The following is a 16,659-nucleotide window of genomic DNA, read 5'->3' on the forward strand; positions in this document are numbered from 1 at the left end:
ATTAAGTTTTAGATGAGCTGAATTTTGAGGTACCTGATATCCATTATGAACTTACGTAGATAGATCTCCACTGAGAGATCTATTATCAACCTGTGGTAGGTAGCTCAAGATGTAGGAATAGAAGAGATTATTCTGACGGTTTGTCAAAATGAGAACCACATTGAGGGTACACCAATATTCAAGAGGTGGCAGAGAAAAAGGAACAGGCAACAACGAATAAGAAGAGAAGGGAACAGATCACTTGACCAAAGTCAAATCGTAAGGAAATTATAATTTTAAGAACTAAGTTTCCAATAATGGACCAAGAGGGGAGGAGTCAAGATGGCGGAGAAGTAGCAGGCTGAGACTACCTCAGCTAGCAGGAGATCAGCTAGAGAGCTTATCTAAAGATTGCAAACACCTGCAAATCCATCGGCAGATCGAAGAGAAGAAGAACAGCAATTCTAGAAACAGAAAAACAACCACTTTCTGAAAGGTAGGACTGGCGGAGAAGTGAATCCAAAGCGACGGGAAGATAGACCCCGGGGGGAGGGGCCGGCTCCCGGCAAGCGGCGGAGCAACAGACCAATAATGGACCAAGAAGTCTGATAAAGACAGGGTTGAAGTAAGTACATTGATTTTAGCAAATGACTCAAAACTAACATCATCTAAAACCTCAAACATATACATTCCAGATCTTCCAGTTCTATCACTGGCACCACCATCATTCCACTCTTCAAGGCAGAAGCACTATACTTACCCTTAAATCTTTCTAATTCTTAATTCACTGCATTCAAACTACTACCAAATCACAATCTTTCATTCTAGTTTTTTTAGGTATTCACTGTACAATCCTAGTCAAGAGCCTTATCACTTCTCAACTGTAGAACTGTAAAAAAATAAAAACTTCCATAAGTTCCCTACCTCTAATCTCCCTATTTTCCCAACCCATCTTACATACTAGTTGTGTGAACTTGAAGATGTCATTTAACATCTATAAGCCTCAATTTTCTAATCTGTAAAATGGAGATAATAATATTATTTGCTCTGAGAGATTAAAGATTTAATGAAAAAAGCTGTAAAGCACTTAAATTACTTGTGGAGCCATGATTCTCTATTGCCAACTACAGCAGATTCTTTTAGCTTATCTGGCTTTTAAAGCCTTCCACAAACCACATGGCCACTCTCAGTAACAGAAACCTTCACCACAGTCAGACCTCTTTTCTGTTTGTCAAACATACCATTCTCATTCCCACTTCCCTGACTTTATTCATCCTGTTTCCTCCACAAGGAATACCTTCTTTTTCTTCTCCTCTTCCAATCTAAATCTTCATTGCTCACTGCCAGTTAGGAAAGTATTTAGTAGTACATACACAATGTAATTAAGGTCTCATCAATAGGCATGGTAGTAGGAGGAGGGTCTAAAATAAGAGATATTAAGGAAGAAGCCACAGGATGTGGTGAATGACTACGTAGGGAAATGAAATGTTGAAAAACAAAACCAAAAGAAAAGCAGGGTGCCTGGGTGGCTCAGTCAGTTAAGCATCTGACTCTTGATCTCAGCTCAGTCTCAATCTCAGGGTCATGAGTTCAAGCCCCGTGTTAGGTACCAGGAAAGAGAAGAGAAGAGAGGAGAAGAAAGAAGAGAAAAGAACAGCAACAGTGGTAAAATAAAATGTTGATTTAAAAACATTTTTAAGGTTATCTATGATGTATAGATACAGGAAAAACTTTTTCTTTGGTTTATAGCAGGGCATTCAGGGAAAAAAGGATGAAGATAAACGTGTATATGATTTTTCAGTGGTTGCTATACAGGCAATACCAACGGGGAGATACGACATAACAGAAGGAAGATATTTTTGTATTTCAAGAGGGAGAAGATAAAGCAGCCAAAAAGTTAAGGACAGTAAAAGAGTACAAAAAAGTACAGACGGACAGCCAAAAGAGATGTTGCTACTAAGTGGATGGAGATGGTCAGGGATGAAGCTAAGGCAGCAAGATAATAAATGGTAAAAGGGCTGGCACAGGTGCCACAAATCAGAGCTACAAATGAGAACTAAAAGAAGTTGCAGTTCATTTAACTAAAAGATCATCAGTGAATTATGAGCAAATGGTCTCAATGGAAGGTCAGGATGAAGACCTGAATATTAAAAAACAAACAAACAAACAAAAAAACCTTAAAGCTATTAGTAAAGAAATGAAAGCACTGGGAATGAACCATCTCACCTATACTTTGTGACTTTTAAAACAATTACATTGACGTTTGGTTGCATACATAGGTATTTTTAAAAAGCCATTTAGAGAAATACTGACAAGATGACATGCTCACCTCATGGTGTATTCGCTGATAAACTTTTTGTTCATTGTCTAATACTACAAAAGATTCAGAGGGTGCCGCATCCCCATTGAAAATGAAGCTTAAATCCCCTCGTTGGCACTTCATGTCAGTAAAGTCTATGAGAGTAGTGTCAAGCCTGTGAAAGACGGATAGATGAGAAACCTGACAAATAAAATTTTGATAAAACTCTATGATAATTAAACAAGCTTTGTTGCCTGTTTAATTGATGCTAACACCATATTTCAAAGTCAAACTTATAGTAAAAATCTAAAGTATTTTATTTAAAAACACTGAAAGAATATTTAAATGTATAAATTTTATAGAAAGAATATTTCTATTTCTATAGAAAGAATATTTAAATGTATAAATTAAATTTTTCCTATGTTTAATTTCCTGAGTATATACTTTATTATTTCAACAAGAAAAAGACTGTTTCTACATTGTTCAAATATTTCCATAACTATACCTTGTTCCCTACCATTGCTCTTGCTGCAGCTACTCCATAAAAGTTACTTCAACTGTGAAGGGCATTAATGGAAAGCAGACTTGTCTAACATTCTTTGATCCCAACAAAACCATGTTGCTAGTTCATGAGAGTATATAGGAAGGGTACATACAGCAATAGATGGACCATATTCTCAGATTAAGGACTATGTGTCCAGTCTTGCTCTTTTGATCTACATCTATGCCTTAGGCCTAGCCATCTAATACCAAACCTGGCTTCATTCTTCAACTAGATAAATCATTTAATTTATTCCAAATTCTTGTCCTTTCTGTTTCACTTCCCAGGTTCAGATCAGCAGTCTCTTTCCCATCATCTCCATAGCCTAAAAACCTTATGGATCATTTATGTGCCGAAGATTCATGGACTCACAAACTTGTGTATTTATCATACTCCTTGGTAGCTAAGACCTTGCATGGTTTAGGCCCAATGGATTGGTCTCAAATAAATCCCACAAACCACGCACGGTTTGTTGAAATTCCGGAATATACTAGAATGGAAAAGTTCACAAGTCCCCCTAAAGTGCTTCAATCTTTCACTAGGCTTTGTAGATCACATTAGGATCTCTCTTACCGGCTAAAACACAGTACTTAATCGAAAAAATGGGTACTTAAAACATAGTACTTAATCTAAAAAATGGGTTGACACAGCTGTTAAGAGGTGCTGATTATACCCTAGCTACTGAGTTTCTAAGAATTCATTACTTCATTTAAGTTATTCAATTCTCATTCCAGACAAAGGGAATAAACATTCTTGTTGTCCCTACACAGAAAAATCTGAGAACTGGAATATATCTTAGATGGTGCTTCAAAAGAGTAACTGCGGTTACATATAAATTTATCAACAAAACTACTACCTTTTAAAAGTGAAGGTGATATAATAATTTTGCTAGGGTAACAGGGAGGAACCAAGAGCAAAGAGGGAAGTATGGTTACCTTATATACAAGGGTCTCCTTTCTAAACCAAATAAAATGTATATACCCCACAGAATAAAATCAAGAAACCCTAAAAAAAAAAAGCAAGTCACAAACTTCTAAAGGGGTGAATCCTGCCTGCTGCTTTATTGCTGAATTCTAGCTCCTGGTCCACCTCCAGGGGCCTGCTACTGTACTACTAGTGCCTGTACTACTAAATATACCCTGTTACTACCTGTACATGTGGTATAAGAAAAAATAATGACAGCAAAAGAGGCTCATCCCCTACCTCTGTAAGATGTAAGCTACTGATAATATCAAAAAGGAAAAGATCAGGGGCACCGGGGTGCTCAGTGGGTTAAGCCTCTGCCTTCAGCTCAGGTCATAATCCCAAGGTTCTGGGATTGAGCCCGCATCGGGCTCTCTGCTCAGCGGGAAGTCTGCTTCTCCCCCCTCCACCGCCTGCCTCTCTGCCTACTTGTGATCTCTGTCTGTCAAGTAAATAAATAAAATCTTAAAAAAAAAAAAAAGAAAAGATCATTTTATGTAAGTGGTCTATTTGGACTTCAAACTTCTACCAGGGAACTCCACACCCCACATAAAAGAGGGAATGAAACAGAACAATCTCCTGCCTCCATTTCCTTCTTGCCTAAACTGGATGAAAGCAGTAGTGGGTTGGAAGGAATGGAGATACAAGGAAGGGGTAGAGATAAGAACAGTGAAGGAAGAGATGCACAGAGAGAAACAGGAAGACAAAGACAGACAGACATGGTGACATTTGAAACCTTAGATCTAGCCATACCTAAAATCACTCATAGCCAATTTTTATTTGTGTTTTTATCATTTGCAATTACAAGGAGACTACCCAGTACATTTTCTGGAATATCCCTGACATACTAGAGGGCCTACTGAATTACACATGCCTCATAAGGATATAATTACCATGATGGCATTTTAATGTATTAACTATTCCTTGCTTTAAATGTTTGAGTCTAAATATTTTTAATTTTTGCCATGTGATTAGCCATGAAAAAAAAATTATATAACTGCAAAAATCTGAATAGAAAATGTTAAAAAAAAAACCAGAAAACATTCTTTTTGAGATAAAAGCTTGAAAAATGCCAAGTAACAATGAAAAAGAATATAGAGCCTTCTCTTGAGACAGGAAAAGCCTGAGAAGAGGCAAAGTTTGGCCTGATCATTTCAGTCAGTGTTTACAGAATGCCTCATAATTATTAACAGTGAAAATGTTTACTAATATTCTCAAAAATAAAATTACTCATACTTTCCTATTTCCACTAAAGTATTCATTTCTCCTTGACACCAGAAAAGATACTTTTTTTTTTTTAAAGATTTTATTTATTTATTTGACAGAGAGAGAGATCTGCACAAGCAGGCAGAGAGGCAGGCAGAGAGGAGGAAGCAGGCTCCCTGCTGAGCAGAGAGCCCGATGCGGAACTCCATCACAGAACCCTGAGATCATGACCTGAGCCAAAGGCAGAGGCTTAACCCACTGAGCCACCCAGGCGCCCCAGAAAAGATATTTTAAATGATCACATGGTTGTCATGAAACACAAGTAAGATTTCTTTGAACATAGTTTAAAATTCAGTTTCATTTGAAGTGATGTAAAAAAAAAAAAAAACCTATCTCATGATGTTTACATTTGAAAGTTATTTAATCTTAATGGTTTTTTTTAATTAGGTTCTTCTCATCTATGCAAAAAAAACCCTTTGTCATACATCCTAAAACCCAGCCTCTCCATTAATCTGGTAAACTTGGTAATGAGAGCTTTAGAACCTATCACTTATCTCCTTCATCCTCAGTTGCTTGTAAGCCCCAGGACTGAGCATCTTAATAAATTATAGTAGCTTTCTCTTAATCTTTATTACTCTATATTCTCTGGCACTATTATTTCATTGTCTTTATTTATTATGTAATATGCACATCATTCACTTATAAAATTCATATATAAATATGAATTAATATAATATGAAATAATTTTTTAAAAGAAGCTCCTTTTATCCTACATTTAAGACTCAGAACTCAAAGTAACCTTTTTAAAAGTAGCATATGGAAAATAATAATGTTCTCCCAAATTATCTACTACCTTTGGCAAGCAACTAAACATTGTTAAAATGATGAATAATTTTTGATAAAAATCATAATATAATGTTAATAGGCTGCTGAAGTAAATCTACATCATTATCAAATCCTTTCCTAGTTTTTCTTCTATTTTTCTGTATTTTGCAAGGTTTCTACACGGACTATGAATTTAACGTACCTAAGTACTTCCATAATTAGAAACATCTGAAGAGGTTGTTTTTAAAAACAAAAACGAGAAATATCCACCTGAATCAAATTCTACTGCTTGAGGACAATTACCGTAGAACTTACTTTCAACTAAAGATTATCTCTTCACTGTAATTTAAAATAACTCTTAATAAATCTCAGAGCCGACATTCTAAAATTTCTACCTTGTGACATGGTGATAACAAATAGGAAGTCAAAGGTCCTGACCCAGCCATTAATTCACAATATGCTCTTATAAAAATCACTTCACCTCTCTAAATTTTCTCATCTATAAAACGAAAAGTTTTGGGGGCACGTGGGTGACTCAGTCATTAAGCTCTGCCTTCCACTCCTTCTCTCTCTCCCACTCCCCCGGCTTGTGTTTCCTCTCTTGCTGTGTCTCTCTCTGTCAGATAAATAAATAAAATCTTTAAAAATAATAATACTAAAACAAAGAGTTTTTATGAGATAGTCTCAAGATATTTCCAGTTCTAGACCTTTACATGTCCAAATTAATATTCTGGAGACATGGAGAGACATAGATTTACAAAATTACTGACATATATATATATATTTATTATAAATACACACACACACACATATATATATATATAAGTTGGCATATTCATTAGTATTATATACATCTTACATATGTAATTTATAAATAGACCTGTCTTTTTTTAAAAGATTTTATTTCATTATTTGACAGAGACACAGTGAAAGATGGAACACAAGCAAGGGGAGGGGGAAAGGGAAAAGAAGGCTTCCTGCTGAGCAGGGAGCCCAACGTGGGGCTCAATCCCAGGACCCTGGGATCATGACCCAAGCCGAAGGCAGATGCTTAACTACTGAACCATCCAAGCACCCCTAAATATACCTATATTAATATAAAGTTTAAGATGTAAGTAATGATAAAAGTAACATGAGTAAAATAAATACCATCAGACCCAAAAATCAATCTTAACTTTAAAAAGAAGAAGAAGGAAATTAAAATTAGCCTTAAAGTGTTCCCTAGAAGGATAGATGATCAAATAGTGCATGGATAGGCAGAGGAGGGAGGGGTATGAGAGGGATTTAGAAAAAAGAACAAGAGTTGGGTGCTCCTTATGTGTGTCCCTATTCCTTAAAAAGTCAGGATCAGAGAGATAACCACCTTAGATCTTCCCATTTTAAGATATTCATGATCTTCACTCTATTTGCCTCCTAGATAGTCTGCAGTTGAATAGGAATAGTTGATTTAGTCAAGATTTTATCTTTGGTTTCTTCTCTGTATGATGTCTCAAATAAGATAATATACTGTGAATATATTACAGCATGTTTAAGTTATTAAATACTACATCCAAATGTAACCTATTGATATAGAAAGAAAACCTTCCTCTAAATCTCAATTTTCTGTTACTCAGAAAAATATCAAATCACCTTACCTGATATTGATACCTTGTTTGTATATTTTACATGCATCAGAAGGCAGAATACGGGAAAGTAAAGGCACTGTATTTTTAAAAAGAAAAGATAAAAGATAACTACCTAGTTTTGAGACATTACAAATTTCTTAATTAGAAAAAGAGTAACTTAAACATTTTATTAGTTCACTAAAATTGTAATAATTTCCTTTAAAATAGTATTTTCCACTTAAAAATAATATATAAAGCAATTCTGAGCAACTTCAAAAATCTACTATTTAATTGGAATTGTTATATAGTTCACCACTCTGCCCACCTACCCACCCACACACACACAAATAGCAGAGTCAATACAGTGTCACTCTTGGGTTCATAGTGCAGGACATTATTACAGATGAGGAAACAGTGCCCTATGACAACCAAACCATCCTGAATGGGTAACCTGATGAACCTGGATCCTTCCTAATCCTTTAAATACAACTTCATTAAATAGTAGAAAAGCAATGCGTATTTTAAAACACAGACATTTTTAGAGCTGAATAGTCTAATTTGAGGTTGAATTACAAATATGTGATCTTGGTTACTTAAGCTCACTGCACCTTAGTTTCAAAATCTGTAAAATAGAATCATACATTTACCTACAGATTTCTACATCCAGTATTGTTCATATTCATATCACAAGCATATTCTGATATTTTTATTATTTATTAACTGCTACGTTTTGGGAAATAGTTATTATTTGGATGAATAAATCTATATACAGGCTATACTAAGCTACCACATACAAAAAAAGAAAAAACCAAAATGTGAAGTTCAAAATACTTGAAATCAAGATCACATCACATATACATATGTATAAAAGAATGTGTGTGTACAAGATATACTACATGCATATTTTACAAAATTCAGCATTTTAAAAATGAATGATAAATCAACCTCAGTTAAAAAGAAACAAAAATTTCAGAGAAATTAAAGGTTAGTTTTTTAGTTAACTTTTTAAAAAGCATCATTATTTTCTAATTAACATAAAGGTGTATTAATATATCAATGTCTTTTTTAAATTCTTAGAGGGCATATAATTCATGATTTTCAGCATTAAAGATAATTTTCTAGACATTTCATTATACAAAAATAAGTTACTGCCCAAAGGTAATATCAACTAAAAGTTACCCTAGTCAGAGAATATAAGTCATTTTCTTTTCTTTTCTTTTTTTTTTTAGTTTCAGAGGTAGAATTTAGTCATTTATCAGTTGCATATAACACCTAGCATTTATTACATCAAGTGCCCTCCTTAATACCCATCACCCAATTATCCCTTCCCCATACCCAACTCCCTTCTAGCAACCCTCAATTTATTTCCTTGAGTTCAGTGTCTCTTACGATTTGCCTCCCTCTCAATTTTTATCTTGTTTTTCCTTCCCTTCCCCTATGTTCATCTGTTTTGTTTCTTAAATTCCGTATATGAGTGAAATCATACGGTATGTGTCTTTCTCTAACTGACTAGTTTCGCTTAGCACAATACCCTTAGCAGTTCCCTTCATGTCATTGCAAATGCCAAGGTTTCCTTCTTTTTGATGACTCAGTAACCATTATGATAAAAATCTTTCCTCATATGAAACAACAGAAGTTGAGAATAGCAATAATAGCATTTATCTTATATAAATGATCAAAGCTCTTCTTTAATGCTCCTTAATCAAGATCCAGTTTTCCTGTCCTTAAGTGTTTAGTAAAGCGTGAAAAAGATAATTAAAGATAGTATCCTAATTTGTGAATTTAACTTAATTTATTGCATCTTTTGAAGTAGTATGGTTACCTATGGTAACAAAACAAAATTTAGAATTATGTATCAATACTTATTTATCAAAAATCAGAAACATAGGAACAGATGAATACAGAGACAAAATAAATTGAGGAATTGAGAAGCAAAAGCTAATAAAAAGGGAAAAAGGAACATCATAGACCAAAAAAAAAAAAGATTCCTGCTAGCTTTTAATATATTCCAAAAATGGAGCAATTTGCATTTTCCCAATTCTGTGATGACTTTTTTCCTCCCTCAAATAAACTAAACAATTGAGGTCTCTTTATCTTAAGTTATCTCAGCATAATCTGAGAGTTTAACATAGCACTCCAAAGGTAGCATAATTCACTGAACTGAAAAAAGAAGAGTCTCTACATTTTAATTTTGGATTTGTTTTTCCTTTTCAACACTTCCTTTTGATTCAGGGTCTTTTCTGGTTCCATACAAATTTTAGGACTGTTTGTTCCAGCACTTTGAAAAATGCTCTTGGTATTTTAATCCGGATGGCAATGAAAGTATAGATTGCTCTGGGAGGCACAGATATTTTAACAATGTTTATTCTTACAATCCATGAGCATGGAATGTTTTTCCATCTTTTTGTATCTTCTTCTATTTCCTTCATGAGTGTTTTGTAGTTCCTAGATCCTTGTACTCTTTGGTTAGGTTTATTCCAAAGTATCTTATGGGTTTTGGTGCTATTGGTGCTACTGTATATGGAATCGATTTTCTAATTTCTCTTTCTACAGTTACATTGTTAGTGTATAGGAAAGCAACTGATTTCTATGCATTGATTTTGTATCCTGCCACATTACTGAATTGCTGTATGAGTTCTAGTAATTTGGGGATGGAATCGTTTGGGTTTTCCACATAAAGTATCATATCATCTGTGAAAATAAAAAGAGTTTAACTTCTTCTTTGCCAATCTGAATACCTTTTATTTCTTTCTGCTTTCTGATTGCTGTGCCGATGAGTATTAACGAGGGCATAGACTGCATAAATAACCAGGTGTTATACGCAATGAATCATGAAACACGACATCAAAAACTAATGAGGTACTGTATGGTGACTAACATAACATTAAAAAAAAAAAAAAAAAAAAAGGTTTTCCTGTCATTTATACCTTGATCTTAAGAATAGTTTCTAAACCTAGTATTTTGCATCTACAATATCTACAACACACAAATAATAGTCTCAAATACAGAAAGGATACTCTGTAGATTATGAAATAAAGAAACTTCTAAAATATTAGTTTTTCTTTTTAACTGTGCTATATACACAAACCTAAATTTGAAGTCATGATTATTACGATGCTATAAATTATTTAATGTTTTGCAGTAGGTATAAAAAGGGCTTCCTTCAAAAACATAGTTTCATTTCTTCCACACGAAAATAAAAGTTTGCAGTATCTGTGGTAATTATTAACCTCATTTAAAAATGAAGACACTTGGAAAAGATACATGATTTGCCACATCAGATAGGTGCCAGCACTTCTGAGTCTGATTTAAAGCTTTTCTATACCTAAAATCCTAAGCTGGAATAGTTTAGTTTACTTGCTATTAACCAAGTCTGAAGCAATTTTCAGTCAAACACTAGATATAACAGTATGAAAATGGGCATGCTCCACTACCTCTAATTAAACCTAATCCTGGATCTCAGTATTTCCTAACTTTCCCTTATTTCTGAGTTGCTCTTTTATTTTTTTAATATCAGAGTTTTTTAAAAAGTGTCATATTTAAGTAGCATTTTATGTTTGCAAAGGGAATTTATAAATTCTTCTTCTTCTTTTTTTTTTTTTTTTTTTAAGTAGGCTCCATGACCAAAACATGGGGCTTGAACTCACAACCCTGAGATCAAGAGCTATATGTTCTACCAACTAAGCCAGCCAGGTACCCCAATATTAGGGGTTTTGACAATGCAGAGAAACACGCCTAAATTCTAGAAAAAAGCTGATTAATCAAAGCTAAAAATAGGGATTATCCTGCATTTTTTAAATCCAAAGTTTCTAAATTAAATATAGCCAGTGAGCTTAGTTTTTAGAGTTACACATGATATCCAGCCCTTAGATGCTAGTAGTTTTGACAGAAATCAGTAAAATCCTTTATCAACAATAAAACAGATGTGCTGACTTTTTTGCATCAAAGTCAAGTTCCCAAAGAAGCCATACTTTCAATACCGCAGTTATGTCATAAATTTGATTATGCAATATTTATAAAGTTTATAACTACAGATGCATGTATAATTTCAGCAGCGCTTACATCCATTTCTGTTTCTTCACATAACTGAAATGTTACTTTTAAAATTTTTAAAACATTTTAAAAGATAAACTTCTTAGATACACTATTTTAGAATTTAAACTACTAACAATTTCTTGAGAATCAGTTAAAGAGCCAATATACTCAAGGAACTACTTCAATATAAGGTTGCCAAGCAGGGGTGCCTGGGTGACTCAGTGGGTAAAAGCCTCTGCCTTCAGCCCGAGTCATGATCCCAGGGTTCAGGGATTGAGCCCCACATCGGGCTCTCTGCTCAGCAGGGAGCCTGCTTCCTCATCTCTCTGCCTGCTTCTCTGCCTACTTGTGATCTCCTTCTGTCAAATAAATAAATAAAATTTTAAGAAAAAAAGATTATCAAGCAGGCCTGGGGTTTTTACAGATGGAAAAAAAATGGGTAAAAACAATAGTATTCAGGTTTTACAGCAATCTGACATGGAGATCTTTTATTTTACAAAGCTACTACAAATTCCTTTTTCTCTCAGTGTTCTAAAAGACCAGGACTCTGAATGTTATAGAAAGCATAAAGGCAAGATAGATCTACAGTGTAAAAAAATCATGTGTGATTTTGATGGAACCAAAACTAACCTAATAACCTAGAGTTGTAACAATGTTGGAAAAAAATGATTATGTTAGAAATCAAAACTTTACATTTAGAGATAAAACACACTATAAAAATTTTAATCATTCATGCTATACATTATTATGTATTTGTCAAAATAAAGTACTTCCTTATGAACCAATGTGGAAATATGTCTATGATACATTATGTAAAAATGACAAATTGCGTAACAATATAATGGCAATGATCCCATTAAAAAATAATTCTGAGGATAAATACACAAATATGTATTCATTTGTGTGTATATATACATGCACACATACACCTGTATTAATTTTGAAAAGGGTTTGAAAGCATTCACGTGAACAGTAACTGATTTTTATGGTTGTCAATATCTGATTAGTTTGATGATGATTTGGGGGATAAATATCACTAAGCATTCAAATACCTTTGTATCATAGAAATTAATTGAGATGCTTTAAAAAAATATGTAAGATCATTATATCCAAGCCTACATACAAATTACATTGCTTTTAAATCTTCAAAAAACACTCCAAATTTAGTAGTTGCTTAACTAGTAAAGGTCACTAGCATCAAATTCCTATTTAGATATGAAGGTTTTCTCCCTAAATGGACTGAGGTTTAAAATGGGGATGAGGGAAACTTACCTTGCCAAGATAAATCATTAAATGACTGTAAAATATCTAGGGATTAAGATCTTATAAATAATTGAAACAGTGAGCAACCAAACAGTATGTTAAACAAGTAGCTATAAAGTATACAATAAAAGTGGCAAAAATGACTGAAAGATGGCAAAATATACAAAATCATAATGTTAACTGAATTCTTCTCATTCAGGGATCTAAGTACTATATTTCAATTTCCTTAAATTCAGTAATTTAATAATCCTATAATTATTCTCTTCCCTTTGAAAATTCCTTATATTTATTACAATATTTAAACCTTCATTTTGTTTAAAAGAAAAGACAATTTTCAATCTTATTAAAAATAAGATTTTTGAAAGTTTTTTTAAGTTAACTTTATTTTCTTTCAGAGTTCCAAAACTCATTGTTTATGCACCATACCCGAGATTTTTGAAAGTCATTATTTAGGCTGGGATAATTAAGTATTACTATAGGGCTTTACTCCATTACATTCAATGTAATGAAAGATATTTAATTTTCCTTAAGGCAAGTGTCAAATCTGCTAACATTTCTATAGAATAGCTATTTTTGCACTTGCATTTCTGCATGTGCACATATTTTACAGTGAAACACAGCACACTCTTACCCCAGCTTTGAAAATCCCAGTGAAGTTCCAGATAAAAGTCACCTAGCTGAGAAACAAAATACAAGTAATTACTGAATGCATCTTAGTTTAACAGCTCTTATATCTACTGAATATTTTGTTACTTTTTTCAATCTATAATCATAAAAGGTTTATACACAGGAACAGAAAATAGTTTCAATTTCTGAATTGGAAGAAAAAATATGGTTAAATCACAAAATAAAACATTACAACAGTACACATTATTATACTTATCTACAAAGGAAAATATGCACCAACTGTACATTTTACAAGAATATTTTAATCACACTGAGACATATCTGAAACTGACAGGCATTTAAATTGGTATCAACAGTGTTGGGAAAGGCAAGATAGCAGAGAAGAAGCAGACTGAAATGACATCAGATCCCAGGAGTTAAGCTAGGTAGGTATCAAACCATTCTGAATACCTACAAACTTAACAGGAGATAGAAGAAAAGAAGAGCAGCAACTCTAGAAACAGAAAACCCACCATTTTCTGAAAGGCAGGATGTGCGGAGAAGTGAATCCAAAGCAACGGGAAAACAGACTGCAGAGGGAGGGGCCGGCTCCTGGCAAGTGGCAAAGCAGTGCACAAAATTAGAGCTTTCAGAAGTCTGCTCCACTGAGGGACATCGCTCCAGAGGTTAAGTAGGGGTGAAGCCCTCACGGGGACAGTGTGGTCTCAGGTCCCGTGGGGTCACAGAAAGATTGGGGGTGTCTGAGTGTGGCAGAGCTGTAGGGTATCGGGTTGGGGAAGCCTACTACAGAGACAGAGCCGATGAGTGAACGTTCAGATCAGAGTTACCTTAAACCGGAATCCAAGGCACAGTCAGACCACTGCTCTTCCAGCAGGTACCCCATAAGCGGCAGATCCGGGGAGACTCACCTTCCTCCTCCAGGAAGAGCAGTGCAGCAGTAATCTGCTAGGTTTGGAGACTCCAAACGGGGTCTCCAGATAGAGTTTGGAGACAGTTTCTATCTCCAAACAGATAGAAACACCTGGTCACAGGCCGGATGAGCTCGGAGTGCAGCCAGAGACCAGGGAGACAGGAGTGACTGACTGCTTATCTTTGAGGGCTCACTGTGGAGTGAGGCCCCCAGCTCTCAGCTCCTATGGGGCGGGAAACTGGGAGACTGCCATTTTCATTCCCATCCTCCAAACCAGTACGGGAAGCATTCAGGAAACAAAAGCTCCAAGAGAGAACCCGAGATTACTTAGTCTAGTCCCTGGCAAGGGTGGTGCAATTCTGCCTAGGGCAAAGACATTTGAAAATCACTGCAAGAGGCCCTTCCCACAAAAGATCAGCAAAAACATCCAGCCAAGAGCAAGCTCACCAATCAAGGAGAAGAGTGGAACTCCAGAGCTAGGGGAAGGCAATGCATACAATTCATGGCTTTTACCCCATGATCCTTTAGTCTTGCAAAGTTAAATTTTTTTAATTTTATTTTTTCTTATTCTGTTTTTTTTAACTTTTTCTTTCCTCTTTTTTTTTTTTTTTAAGATTTTATTTATTTATTTGACAGACAGAGATCCCAAGTAGGCAGAGAGGCAGGCAGAGAGAGAGAGAGGAGAAAGCAGGCTTCCCGCGGAGCAGAGAGGCCGACATGGGGCTCGATCCCAGGACCCCAGGACCACAAACCGAGCTGAAGGCAGAGGCCTTAACCCACTGAGCCACCCAGGTGCCCCTCCTCTTTCCTCTTTTAACTATTTTAAAGTTTATCATAACAATACCTTTCTAAAAAAACAAAAATCTTTTTAAACTTCCATTGTTATAGTCCTATTTTATCCCTTCATTGTATTTAACCTCATCTTTTGTATACATATAGGGGTTTTTTTCCTAAAAAATTCTGGTATACAATTTCTTCAAATAGATCAAAATATACCCTAATCTAGCATATGGCTTTGTTCTAGTCTCCAGACTAAGCACATTCCCTCCTCTTTTTTTTTCCCAACCAATTTATCAATTCCTTTTTTAGAATCTTTTTTAAAATTTTTATCTTTACAGTCACACTCCATCCTTTCATCGTGTTTACCCTTATTTTTGTCTATATATATATAAATTTTTCTTTCTTTAAAATTTTGGGAGATAGGTTCTTCTAAGAGACCAATATACACCCAAAACCAAGTGAGTGGCTCTGTTCTATTCACCAGTCTAATATATATACTAATATATATATATACACACACACATAATATGTGTGTGTGTGCATATATATAAAATATTTTATTATTTATTTTTTAAATTTTTATTTCTTTTTTTCCCCCCTTCTTCTCCCCCCAGTTTTGGCTCTCTTCTGGTTTGGTTAGCATACATTTTTCTGTGGTCTTTGCCACACTTTTGGCATTTTATAAACTCATTCATATATCCTTATCTGAATAAAATGACAAGGTGGAAAACTCACCACAAAGAAGAGAACAAGAGGCAGTATCAATGGCTAAGGACCTAATCAACAAGGACCTTGGGAATAGGTCAGAACAAGAGTTCAGAACTACATTTCTCAAGGTGCTAGCTGGGCTCTAAAAAAGCTATGGAAGATATCAGAGAAACCCTTTCTGGAGAAAAAGAACTAAAATCTAACCAAATTGAAATTTAAAAAGCTATTAATGAGGTACAATAAAAAATGGAGGCTCTTACTGCTAGGATAAATGAGGCAGAACAGAGAATTAGTCATATAGAAGAACACATAATGGAGAATAAAGAAGCTGAGCAAAAGAGAGACAAGCAACTACTGGACCACGAGGGGAGAAACTGAGAGATAATTGATACCTTAAGATGAAACAACATTAGAATAATTGGGATTCCAGAAGAAGAAGAAAGAGACAGTAGGACAAAAGGTATACTGGAGTGAATTATAGTAGAGAATTTCCCCAATATACCAAAGGGAACAAGCATGAAAATCCAGGAGGCAAAGAAAACCTCACTCAAAATCAATACAATAGGTCTACACCCCATCATCTAATAGTGAAACATACAAGTCTTAGTGACAAAGAGAAAATCATAAAAGCAGCTCGAGACATGAAGTCTGTAATATACAATGGTAGGTTTATTAGACTGACAGCAGACTTATCCACAGAGACCTGGCAGGCCAGAAAGAACTGGCATGATATATTCAGAGCACTAAATGAGAAAAATATGCAGCCAAGAATACTATATCCAGCTAGACTATCAGTGAAAATAGAAGGAGAGATAAAAAGCTTCCAGGACAGGGGTGCCTGGGTGGCTCAGTGGGTTAAAGCCTCTGCCTTCAGCTCGGGTCATGATCCCAGGGTCCTGGGATCGAGTCCCGCATCGGG

General features: G+C 34.9%; 1 protein-coding gene across 1 annotated transcript in view; it reads right to left on the minus strand.

The window, feature by feature from the left end:
- ANKRD13C (ankyrin repeat domain 13C) overlaps nucleotides 1-16,659 on the minus strand; it is a 98,128-nt gene that overhangs the window by 36,072 nt on the left and 45,397 nt on the right. The window contains exons 5-7 of the mRNA XM_044238455.1: nucleotides 13,347-13,392; nucleotides 7,448-7,514; nucleotides 2,309-2,453 (exon numbers count right to left, since the gene is read on the minus strand). Of these exons, the coding sequence (XP_044094390.1) occupies nucleotides 2,309-2,453; nucleotides 7,448-7,514; nucleotides 13,347-13,392 (258 nt within the window). The remainder of the gene's footprint in view (nucleotides 1-2,308; nucleotides 2,454-7,447; nucleotides 7,515-13,346; nucleotides 13,393-16,659) is intronic.

This window comes from Neovison vison, chromosome 2 (assembly GCF_020171115.1).
Source record: "Neovison vison isolate M4711 chromosome 2, ASM_NN_V1, whole genome shotgun sequence".
NCBI classification, from domain to species: domain Eukaryota; kingdom Metazoa; phylum Chordata; class Mammalia; order Carnivora; family Mustelidae; genus Neogale; species Neogale vison.